This window comes from Lingula anatina, chromosome 6, assembly GCF_051362555.1.
Source record: "Lingula anatina isolate TDL-2025a chromosome 6, LinAna3.0, whole genome shotgun sequence".
In the NCBI taxonomy this organism is placed as follows: Eukaryota; Metazoa; Brachiopoda; class Lingulata; order Lingulida; family Lingulidae; genus Lingula; species Lingula anatina.
The window spans coordinates 6,668,630-6,681,884 of NC_141772.1; the positions used below are offsets into that span (position 1 = coordinate 6,668,630).

At 35.9% G+C, this 13,255-nt stretch overlaps 1 protein-coding gene across 2 annotated transcripts; it reads left to right on the top strand.

Annotated features, from left to right (window-relative positions):
- The first annotated feature begins 689 nt into the window (after nucleotides 1-689).
- Nucleotides 690-11,105, top strand: LOC106164050 (adiponectin receptor protein 2). Of its 2 annotated transcripts, XM_087014826.1 has the most exons (8): nucleotides 690-863; nucleotides 1,403-1,744; nucleotides 2,175-2,267; nucleotides 5,158-5,440; nucleotides 5,745-5,925; nucleotides 6,311-6,498; nucleotides 6,871-7,064; nucleotides 9,477-11,105. In XM_087014826.1, exons 2-8 carry the CDS (start codon nucleotides 1,427-1,429, stop codon nucleotides 9,600-9,602), a joined length of 1,383 nt encoding a protein of 460 aa, XP_086870952.1. In that variant the 5' UTR covers nucleotides 690-863; nucleotides 1,403-1,426; the 3' UTR covers nucleotides 9,603-11,105. The 2 variants fall into 2 exon arrangements, with proteins under 2 accessions (XP_086870952.1, XP_013397290.1); XM_013541836.2 differs by lacking the exon at nucleotides 2,175-2,267.
- Nucleotides 11,106-13,255: the final 2,150 nt, after the last annotated feature.

A 13,255-nucleotide genomic window follows, 5' to 3' on the forward strand; every position in this document is an offset into this window, starting at 1 on the left:
TAATATTACTCAGTGGTGGTGGTGGTGTTTTTTTTTTTTTTTTTTTTTTTTTTTTTTTTTTTTGGGTGGGGGGTGGGGGTGGGGGAGGCAACTTGTTTACGTTGATCAATGATCACATTCATAATTTATTTACCTCACCTATTATCGTAAGTTACACTTAGATAAATACATCATAAGAAACAATACGAAAATGATGACACATTAAAAATATTTTTAAATTAATACATTAATGATATCGCCCGTAAAAAAAAAAATAATAATAATATCTAAGTACTAGTACGACATAAACATAACATAACTTTATGATCAATGTCATGGATGTTTTATTTTCACTAAAATTAGGCTTTTAATCATCGGGCCAAAGTCCATCAATATATGTGTAAGTAGGCTATCTCCAGGATTTAATCAGGGTCAAAGGACTAACATGTTATTTCAAGATATGGAAATCCCAATAGGCGTGCGAACAAAATTTCTCATCGTCGATCCTTTTATTGTTTAACCAAATTTTATGTTCTATGTTCATAATATAAACAAATTACATAGTTTTTAGTTGAAATAAACGATATTCATTAAATAGAATCACTGTCATTTAGTATGAATTCATTGTTTTTGCACAAAGAGAAAGAAAACGAAAGTGTAATCACTGGCTCTGGTGGCAGTTAGCTCAACAAGCGCAACTCAGCACGTGCCGTGACGACACGACAGGAAGTGGGCTGCGATTGGCTGATGTTCCCTGGCACCATCTTGTTGATGTAGAAGAGGTCGAAGTCTACATCGAGGATTGTCAATAGAAGACTAAGCACGACCTTAATTAATTTATTATACACGAAATAAGTACGCAGAGATCTCAAATATTGTCTCAGGTAAGAGTTTGATTTCCTTGAAGAACAGCACAGGTTGTTTTTTTTACAGTAAACCTCACTCAAAGTCGAAGTGGTTCACACAATGTTTTGACCAGATTTCAACTTTCGTTAATTGTAATTTGAGTTAATGCTAGCGTCACCGGTGTAATTGGTGTAATTCGACGTTAGCTGTAATCTAGCATCTTGTCAGTATATTGTCTGTCATTGATACAGGTTAGAAAGTTTTCATCAGGCGTTGATTACTAAAAGGTACTACTAGTGAAATTGCTTCCTGGTATCAAGTTAATTGAAATTAAATTAGTTTTTAAATAATGTTCATAGCCTATTCGGTTGTAGTATGTTATAATGTTATGATTTGAAATGTTCTTCAGGACAACAAGTTCAAAGATCCTTATATGTCTGATGAGCATTTTTACCCAATATATAGCGACTTGTTTTCTTAATTTAGTTTACAATTTACATAAAACTAATCAGTAATTTCATCATGTCATAATTGCATTCTCAGGATCTACATCAAGTTCACATTGAAATATTTTCAGAAGGAAATGCAACACTGACAAGTGATGTCTGTCAGCCCCACCACTGAAGTGGGATTCCCACGTCCCACACAACAAGAACGGACAACTGTCACGAAGAGAAATAACACACAAACAGCTTCAATCCCAAGCACAGACAGTAATACTTCTCATACACAATCAATGTCAAAACCCAGCACTTCAAACAGTAGGTCATCTACCAACACTGCCCTGGTGGAAGACTCACCTCAGCTGATAAGTTTGGCAGACACGGAAGACTTGGATGACCCGGACAATGGTCTCAGTGGGGATGAAGTCAGAAAGAAGACGGAGGAAGGGAAGCTGCTTCAGGATGCTAACTATGAGGTATGTACAGTTTCACTGTAAGGTTTACCTTTTTGTGTGTTTTGTTACATTTTCTTATTTTAGACCAACCACATATTATTATAGGTATGCTGACAGGTCGTTTTTGATGAGAGATGTACAAAATTCAGGAGTTGTTGAGTTATTGTTATAAGCTGTGACAGAAAAAAATTAAATAGTTAACAACATACCGTTCTGAGGATTATTTTAAACGGATTGTCACCTGGATATTTATGACCAACACACTTTTCAGATGGAGATGATTTATAAGCAGTATATTATAGGCAGTATTCTTCAATCATGGTACTTTAAGTCTCCTTTCAAGTAGCATTTCTCTTGTAAATAACAAATGTATATCATCTGAACTCATCCTATTTTCTATCTTTTTTTTCAACCATTTTCTCTTTCCTCTTTCTTCTTGGGAACTTTGTAGCTAATGCTGCAGCAGGTGCTTGAGCCAGAACTTACGCTCCCAAAGAAAAAGAGCAGAAAACAGAAATATTCCTGTATTTGTTGTGCAAAACAGGTAAAAAGGACTACCAAGTACAGACATGTCATTTGGTTGAGGATTGACCCCCCCCCCCCCCCAAAAAAAAAAAGGGGGGGGGGGGGGGAGGGGAACTGACTTAAATTTCGAACAATGAATTATGAATATGAATGTTGTTGTTCTTTGAAATTCCTCAATGACATGTCTGCAAGCATGTTCCTTCGTGATGATCTTTTTGCGATATTTATTTTCAAGCCAAGATTGCATGCATTGCCACGTCTATTCTCGGATGCTATGTCCTGGGCTTAGGGATAAAGCATGGGAACTCTGCCTGACTGCTCTTTTCACCTCTGTTTGCCAACACTGGCTCTTTGCTTATGTTTTATGCATGGAAACTGTGCTTCCCAATGACATACAACAGCATATTACATATTTATGTTATGGTAACATGTACTCATTTACATCATAGATTGTTTTTTTAATAAACTCATTATTATTAGTAGTATTAGTAATTAGAATTGATGTACCAGATTTATAACTCAGAATTAATGGGCAAACTCCAGTCACATTGATTTATTGACAACTTGACATAGACTTGTGACCTCAAGTCAATGACTCGCACAAACACAGGCAAGCACGTACATACACACACATACACACACATACACACACACACACACAAAACTGTCACCAATGTCAGGATAATATAACTACATGTAGGTGGTCCAAAGTTCAGATAGCTATCTGACCTATTTGGTAAGATGATGAAAATAGAAAATTTTAAGTGGACACTCATGTCACAATAGTGAACTATAAATCAGACAAGAGGAATGCTCTCGGTGGTTGTTAATTTTTAGTTCATTGCCTTTTGAAAAGAGACACTTGTAGTCTATTAATATTGTATTCAATAATAAACAAACAGTGGCAGCCCTTTATATGATAAAATAAAATGTTATTCTCAATAAAATGGGTCATAGTATGCTGTAGACAGTAGCTCATTGCCCTTAAGTGTAGCTTGATAACCTGGGTGATGGTATCATCACATGCTGAAGTGGGAACTATTCAGAGCTATGAACTGCACAAACACATGCTTAGATCTGTATTTGTTACACCAGTTGTGCAGTGCAATTGATTATTTTATTACAAAATTCTGTAATTGTCTTGTAACTCGATGGATTTTTTCTTGATCCAGAAGCAACCCAAACAAAATTCTCTCTAGGTCAGGAAAGTGAGCAATTCATCAGAGGCTCATTTCATGTCATTATTGATTTTAAGTCAGTCGTGTTGTACAGTGTGTGAGAGACAAAAATCGATGAAATTAATTAAGATGATTCACAAGAAGGATCTGTAAGAGGAGATGCATCCGAGGGTTTTGAAAGCAAAATGTCTTGTCCGGTTTCATGCTTGCATTGAAGATTTTTGCCATTTTTGGTTAAAAATGATTTAGCTAAAATAAATGTTGTATTGATATTGAGCTTTTGTAGCAGCATTCAGAAGCTGAAATATAGTTTTAGAATGTATTAGTACTATATTAGTCATAGTGTGTGTTTGTGTGCACTTGTGTTAATTCTGTTATGCTGCCATTGTACATAGTGTGCATTTATTACTAGGAGGTTGCTTTTATTTAATTTTATTTGATATAATGATTGGTTTATTGATTGTACACAATGTGGTTTTATTAAAGAAACATATGAATTTATATAATTAGAATAGAGTGCATTTTATATGAAGATTGGTCAGCTGACGAAATTTCAGCACATTGACACTACAACACAAGTGCATTGGCAGCTACTTAGTATGGCAGTTGTATTCTACCCTTCAATCATCTAGGATGACCAACATTGAGTTGAAGCTCCTTTTGATTTTTATGTGGCCTGCTTTGCCAAAATGACATAAAACCAACATTGCCACCAAGCATGTAATCCGTGTCCTCTTACAAAGTGTTTTGACACCATTTCATGTCATTACTCAGAAATGTGATTACTATATTCATTGTGTTCCATGTAATGTTGATCAATACAATTCTCTCGTCTACAATGTACATATTACAGCTGTTTAATGCATGGTATGTACATGTTCTTGTGACACTTGATGTGTGTGTGGCTTGTATTGTAAGGTTAGTGCACATTGCCTGGTTTGCATGTGTGAAAATTTGGGTGTGCCATGACATCTATTAAGGTACATGATATATTTATGGGCTTACTATAAATGAATAATATTGTTTTGAGAATCGTAATGATTCAATAAAATTTAATGAAAAGACAAAATATTTTGGAAAAAAGAGAAATAAATGAATAATCATTTTGAAATTTTATTTTAGATTTTACAAATAATTTCAGTATGAAACATTTGAATTTCCTTTCTTATTTTCAGGTACTAGTTTCCACCATCCTTTTATCATCTTGGCTCAGTAGAGCATGTACTTTTTGCTGGTCGAGTAATACATATCATCTTCTAATAATTTTGATTAGGCTAAAAAGGTTCATTATTCACCAGCTTAAGACTTAATACTGGCCTGGCACCTTTTCCCTTACCCCAACTCTACCCCCTCATATAAAGAATAAGAGAAGCAACTCCCTCCACTCCACCCCAGGCTATCCTAAAACATGGTGTCACTGTGCATTTACAATTAATCTATGGTACTAGCTAGTAGTGCACACTAACTGCACGGGAACACTCACTGGATACAATCATATATAAACAGATTAACACACCTCCTCCTGGCATGAGTAGAATATCGAAAATCTAAGTATGCTTGAAACATTAGGAGGTATGTTAATTGGATTGCAGTCAGCAAGAGTCCCCGTGGACACAAGCTAGTGTGATAGATTCATTGTGAACACACCCATAGAGTAAGCTAACCAAGCCCCGTCCATCACGTTTTCTCCATCTCTTGACTAAAGTTGCCTTTAATCTTGTGTTTTTCCAGCATAACTCAGAGAATGATGATGAAGAAGAGGCTGGAGAGGAGGACGCCCTGAACCCAGCGGTGGACATCATCCACGCCATAGGGAGACGTATGGAACAGGCAGAGGAGTTTGTCAAGAAAGGATGGTGGGAGATCGTGCACCACAACCACCTGCCGAACTGGCTCAAAGACAATGAGTTTCTGTTACACGGCCACAGGCCGCAGCTGAACAGCTTTTCAGACTGTTTTAAATCTGTATTCAGAATTCACACAGAGACAGGGAATATCTGGACACATCTGCTAGGTATGATGAAAGAGAGAGGATTCTATGACTTGTAATTTTCTGTCCTTATATATATTTATATTTAATTATTATTTATTTCACATAATCTTTCTTTTTTCTAAAATAAAAAATGAAAAAAAAAAAACAACAAATTTTAGATTATTCAAACAAGATTTTTGTTGTGTAATACCCCTGGATAGATTATAAGTATTGTGATTTATTATCAACATTGTGTCATAGATCATAAGTAACAAGTCACCAGTACAAAAATTGTGAATGATTACTCATGTCACATTTTCTCATCTACTCATTTCCTCTCTTCTAGGTTTTATAGCCTTCATAGGCATTGCGGGGTACTTCCTATCCCGTCCCACCATAGAAGTCCAGTGGCAGGAGAAAGCGGTGTTCTCTGCCTTCTTTCTAGGTGCCATACTGTGTCTAGGGTTTTCTTGGGTGTTCCACACCGTGTACTGCCACTCAGAGCGTGTGGGGAGACTCTTCAATAAGTGAGTCCAGAATGTAGTGGAATTACCCCTAAGAAATTTCTACATTTCATTTTATTCGATGTATTCCTGTATTTTTGTTGTACAGTAGACCTGAAGTATAATAACTGCACATATACATGACACTTATAAATACAACTGAATCTGGAATTCACTGGCCTAAGAGAACCGAAAGAACACTATACACATGTAACTAAGTTAAACTTTGCACATAACAGAGAAGAAAAGCCCATCCCACTTAGTATGTTAGAAGTATTGATAATAGAAGCAGTACAAATACTCTGCTACAGTAGCCTTGAATGTGTTCACTTTTATGATGTCTGCACTTTTTGTTCTGTTCTTTCACGGATTTCACTGTCATCTTGACACATATTATTCCATATTTCAGATTGGACTACTGTGGTATAGCGCTGCTGACTATGGGATCCTTCGTGCCCTGGCTGTACTACAGTTTCTACTGTGAACTAGGGCCAAAGATCGCCTACCTTGTACTCATATTTACTCTAGGAGGCTTCTGTATACTGGTCTCACTATGGGACAAGTTTGCTGAGCCGAGGTTCAGGGCAGTAAGGGCTGGTAAGATATTATGTACAGGTTGCTAGATAGATAGTTACACATAGAAGTATGGGTAGCACAGGTGTGAAAGGGTGAGAGTATCATGTTGATGTTATTTTTTGGGGGATCAAGGGAAGTTTGCAAATTGAGTTTTGGGTGAACAAGTTCTGTGTCAGCTTCTCTGTTATTTTGCTTATTTTAAAATACCTAAAGATGTGATTTTCCAAGAGATTAAAATTATCTCTTTGTCTCCTCTTTGTCAGTTATTGAGTTTCAAGCTCATATATATTTATGAAGTTATTAACTGACTTTCATATTGCTGTTCCAACAAATCAAAAAGCAGCTTCACATCCACTGTCCATTTATTTATTTATTTATTTTCTTTCTTTCCAGGTGTCTTTGTAGCTCTAGGCCTAAGCGGTGTGATCCCCGCGTGTCACTACGTGATCCAGAATGGTTTCTGGGATGCTGTGAATAACGTGGCCATGGGCTGGCTGGTCCTCATGGCTTTCCTCTATATCTTTGGTGCTTTTATATACGCCATCCGGTTCCCTGAAAGGATCTTTCCTGGAAAGTGTGATATATGGGTAGGTTTTGGTGATTTTTTTTTTCTTTTTTTTTTTTCTTTTTTTATTTTTTTGGTTGTTGTTTTCCCAGGTGAATTAGGCTTGCTTGATTGGTGATACATTTAACTTTGTCTGAACACTTCTTTACTTAGGTTTCAGCTGCTTTGTTTTCTCACCAGTGTAGTAAACTGGTTTTTGTGTTCTGTTGACGTGGGCAGTCTCTCCATAAAGTGGGTTCATCTCTCAGTTCAGACTTTTTGTTTCAGTTCCTGCATTATATGTTTATGCATTAATCTCACCAGTAGCCAGTTGCACAGCAGATAGATAGATAGATAGATAGATAGATAGATAGATCGTGAAGCCTATGTTAATGTTTGAGACTTTTATGACATGTTTTATTTTTTGACCTAGGTGGTGACATCTATGTCTATGTTGATGTGTATGGTTTTCTAAAGCCAAACAAAATTGTGTCTATGCTTGTCATGCACTGAAACATTTAGATTATTTTTTTTTCTTCAATTTGTGTCCATACATTCATTTTTTTTTTTTTCTATAAAATTAGTACCTGAATATCTGTACTTGTGTGTGTGTACCTTTTTGTTCAAAATATATTTGGCTTTCAGTGAAACAATTTTTATAGTTGGAAAATAGCAGTGTTTGTGTTATACACCCTAATTGATTTGAAATTAATCCCATGTGTTGCACGATTATGTAATATTATATCTTAGATATGGATATAGTGTAACATTTATAGAGATGAATCCCAACTGCTTTAATGCTAAGCAAATTCTCCTTTTGATGTGTGTGTTATCCTTAATTGCCAAATTAAAACATTTCCCTACAAATTACGTAGAGGAATCATTATGTTGTTTTGTAAAAGTTTAAGATTGACACAATTTAAATAAATCATTCCAACCTTTTCAAATTTTATATTTGGGGAGGGGGGGGATCATTATAAGAAAGAAATGTGGAGACTTCTTCAGCAAAAGAATGTATCAAGGCCTAATTGATTTGATGACTGTTGTTGATAACATACACATCCAGCATATCTGAAACATCTCCCGTTTTCTTCCCTATGTGCTTACCCCCCCCTTTTCTGTCCCTTTGTTCCTGGACATGCATTTTTCACTCTGTAAAGACAGTAGGGCAATGATTGTTTATATACCCCTCTGTACTAACACCCCACCCCCCAACCTTCAGCCTAATACTTTGTGCTAACACCCCTACCCACCCGACCACCTGCCCACCCCCTCTTACCAGGCTTCTCAGTGTCATGTGTTTGGTGTGTGTTTCTGTTGCAGTTTCACAGCCATCAGATCATGCACTGTAGCGTGCTGCTGGGCGCACTGCTCAGTTATTACGGAATGCTGGAGCTGGCTCACAATGTGCTGGGGGCTGGAGACTGCACTGCTACTGCTGTTACTGCTACTGCTACTGCTGCTACTGCTGCTGTACCCTCGTCATACTAATATTGCTTCTCTCGAGTTGCTGACTTACAGGTGGTGGAGTGGTTGGTGTTTGTTGTTGCAATGTTGTGATTTGTTTTGATATGAAGCTGGTCTCATGTTGGCACGTGAAATTTGGGAAAAAAAATTCCTTGAAAGAAAATTTAATTTCCTGCTAATATTTGGCCAGGGGCTCAATGTGATTAATTTTGGTCAAACATCAGCTTATTTAAATAAAGGATATAGTATTGAGTTAAATCATGCCACATGGAGACCAGCTTTGAATAGAATTGGCTAACTTTATATCACCCCCCCCCCCCCCCTCAAAAAAAAAAAAAAGATTAATAATAACAATAAATAAATGAACGAATAGATTAAGTTAACTAACAAAAAAAGGAAGTCTGAGAAAGTGTTCAATTCAAAGTCTCTGTTCAGAAAACATCAGCGTCAATATTGATCAGTTAATCTCCATAGTAAGGGGAAAGGAAATGACTGAGTCATATTGGTATTTTCTTTACCATAATTTCTGAATAAAAGTGTTTACTTAAATTCCCCATGCCTGTGGTTTCCAGGTAAAGTTAGTACCTAATTCCTTCAAATAATAACTATTGTTTGCTTTATAGGTATGTTTTTTATATAATTTTTTTTATTGTACTAATCTTGTAATTTTCCTTTTTCAGTTTTTTGTTCAATATTTTGGTGTTTTTTTCTTACTATTTTGTATTTTATTATAGCATTGTGATTGGAAAGGATTTTTGATTGATTCAGTGTATCTTTTATGATTCAAAGAAGAGACCTTGGTTATGTTTGCTGCAAAAATTTATCCACTGGACGTTGCATTCAATGAAAACGTGTGAAGCTTTTTATGAATGATTATTTATGTATTTTTTGTAAAATCACCCGTTATGCATTTTATTAACACACTTATTTGATTCAGAACAACAAATGCCACACAATTTTCATGTCATTGTCCTATTATTATTTCCAGTTCCAAAGCCACCAGATATTCCATATGTTTGTACTGGCAGGGGCATTTGTCCACTATCATGGAATATCAGAGATAGCCAACTATAGACTCACCTTGGGAGACTGTGTAGAGGCAGTGGTGGCTTAACATATGTATATATATATACACACACAAGATACACGAGAGACAGGCAGACATACGGGCCAGTATGCATGTTTATGGAAACTGTAAACAGACTTGCATGCAAAGCACAGTACAAATTGATATGGCCAGCAGTGACTTTAGTAGCAGTGGTGACCAAAATTGTACACAAAAATCACACACACAGAAGTGCATCGAAGTTTTCACAATCCTCGTTTGATAACTAAGAAAGGGGAAGATGCAAAAATCTCTCACTAGCACACACATACATGCTTGTTTGTTTTTGTGTTTGTAGAGTGGAATTGCATCGGAGTAGAAATCTTGGTGATATTACTAAGTGGCAGATTATATATATATATATATATATATATATATATATATATATATATATATGCACATTTTTTTCATTACATTGGAGGTCAACCTGCTTATAGTGATATTTATCTAGCAGAACAAAAACAAACAAACAAACTTAAAATGTAGTTTAATGCTGACATTGTTCTCATTATTTAAACAGAATTGTTTTTTGTATCATTTATCTTATATTTTATTGCCCATGTCACCTTGATATTTTAATTTCCACTGTAAAAACTTAGTATGGGAAATGTAGAAAAATGACACCTTGAGCAGGCTGTAATTTGGGTGTAAGTGTTACTGTGAACGGACATTTCGGAAATGGTTCATATGGCGTGGTTCACTGGAGTATTTAGTTTATAATTACTACAGTGTGATTATCTAGACTGTTTTGTATTAATGGTTAGCTTGTGACCAAGGATGTAAACGTATTATATTCATTGACACTTGAATTCAACGATACCAACGGAATAGTTTTCAAATTTCCTAAAACTTTTCTAGTCTTGGTAGAAGCATTAGGATTACATCAGAAAAGTATTGGTAAACAAACAAACAAACAAAAAATAACAATGAAAATTACAGTTAAAAAAAAAAAAACGTAAAAATATCGGGAGGTGTGTGGAGTTGCCTTTGCTGCAAGTTACTCTTTTGAATGGTGGAAAAGTGTTCGTTAATTTATTTCACGTTAGAACATATTTAATTAGGCTATCTAAATTTTTTGACGGGATTTTTTATCTGGAAAATGCACCTTTTCTTTGACGTCTATTATAGGGCGGGCCAACTTGTGAGCGTACCATAGTACGTGAGATCGTCAGAAGGAGAGAATTGGTAAAGTTCTCTGAAAATGTAGTGTATTTCAGCCATGTGTATATTACAAAAACGACCACTGTGGATTGAAAATATATATTTATTGTTATCAAACTGTATTTAAAAACTCCTGTTAGCAGCCACCATGTTATAAGTGCTGGGTTTGAATATATGTACTATGTTCAGGGGGTGCTAATGAGGTTGTTAGTTAAAATACCAAATTCTGTGATACCCACATTGCTTGTTGTTTGTTAATGTTTAACGTGTAGTCCATGAAAGATGACTTGCTGAAATGCTGATTTTTAAAAAATTATTTATGATCACCCGAATAAAGGAAACTTAGGCTGATTTCCGTGTTGTGTTTATAAATTTTGAAAGTATGACCCCGCCGTGGGTGAAGTGAGGTATCAAGCGGTTGGAATGCAAATCGCAGTGGAAATCTGATCATTTCGTAATTTAGACTCGAGGACTTCTGCAAAAAAGGAAAAATTCACTTCCAAATGGAGGAATATAAAATGCCTTCATTTGTTAATTTTTTATCAGGATAGTATGTCATACATGTATAACAGTTACTGTAGGGTTTGGAAATCAATTTGATTGTACAACATAACGGAATGAATAATCTACACTTGAAATATTATCTTTGTTTTGCAACAGGGCCACAGGTTGATGTTTCACTTGATATTCAAATATATATATGTTCCTGGCTTAACCATGAAACGGTTCTCTGCTGTGAGAAAAGTACACGTAATTAATCTGAGCCCTTGTTAGAAGGTACCTCCAATAAGCTTTTTTTTTACTTCCTTCTTAACCATTTCTCACACCAATTATTTTACCGACAGCGCAACAGGTATATAATCCTTTTTTTTAATAATGTGCTGAGCTTCTTACTATTTCATATACAGACTAGAAATCCATGATAACAGTAGAGATTTCGCGTTCAGCATGCGATTTTATACACCGAGGAACGCGGAATACATTTTCTTTGGCTTGATTCCATTTACACATAAGATGCACAATTTAAAACTTACGTACGTATAATGTTGAACAAAATTAAAACAACGTGTCTTCAGTGCACCTCCATATATTTGGAGTAAAGAATGTATGCCATCCTTTTAAAAATAAGACGTTTTGTAGAGCTTAGCATTAATGAATTGTATAACACTAGTGAACACATGAGCGGTAGTCATACATGTAATAAGTCACGTATCTTGTCGAAACGATTTTTTTTTTTTCAAATTAAAATATTACTTTAACAATATTAGTGGATAAAATGTTTCAAGTTTTAAGTCCCATTTCTCAAACCCAGTGTCACAGATGGTGCCATTAATTGAAATTCCATTGAATCATCAGAGGCAATTTTCGATTTAAGAGACATTTCCACCCAAATGATGTATTTGGTGCGTGTTCCAGACTTTCATAATAAGACCCTGCTTCAGACAATTCCATCCAATGCTTGTCATTATACTCAATAACACGAAGGACTTCTTCGCCGAGGTGATCGGGTTATCAGAGGTTGTTACACATCAACCGCGAAGCACCACGCCGTCCCTATTGCCAAACAAGTCGTTTCCTTATATACGTTGAATACGAGTGGGACGCTAATGGGAGATGTTCGTGTGGTAGAGAAAATCGAAATGAAGTTCCGAGGTGTTGGAGAACCAAGCAAGCGACAGAGCGTTAGAGGTTATCAGGCATCTTTTTCAAAAGAACAGGTCACGAACATATTTACCGAACTGACTTTGGTCGCTTCAGATACAAATACGTGTACAACAGCTCACTGTTGGCTTTTTAAAATGGTGTTGGTTATTCAAGCACTTGTCTGTTGATTGCTAGACGCTTTTCAATATGTTTATGACAGCGCACAAGGACAGTTGGATCGAGCAACAGAGTCGACACAAATTAATAAATAATAATTGGCATAAACTGCGAAATCCGCTTTCAAATTTCAAGAGAGTGCGACAGTTATAACATTTCCATTACACCATTGTTATTACATCTGAAATGAAATCTATCTCTCTCAGTCTGTCTCTCTTTCTCATGTAAGGCAATTAAAATTACCAGCGATGCTCCCTGAAGACAAATGAGAAATGAAGTGATATGGTTCAATGTGTTAATTGATCCATCGGTCCTCGGCAGTGGCTTATTTGTGATAGTACGAGTAGATATCATTTCCACTGATAATGGAACACTACTAATTTGCGGACGCGGACAATTGCGTCTTCCCGTAATGGCCTGCGTCTACAAGAGAGAATTCCAGAGCTGTGTAGAATGAAGCTTCAGTTTTTCTAGTCTTCAGTGGATGTCTTTCGTCTTATTAAATGAAAAGTAGCTTTCAGTACAATTGAGTTTGTTGTTAAACTGCAGTTCTTAAAGCTAAATGTCTTCTCTTTAGTGGATGTCTTTGGTCTTATTAAATGAAAAGTACCTTTCAGTACATTAAGTTTATTGTTAAACAGAGGGATCAATGGCGAATGTGGGCCATCCTCTTTTCATCT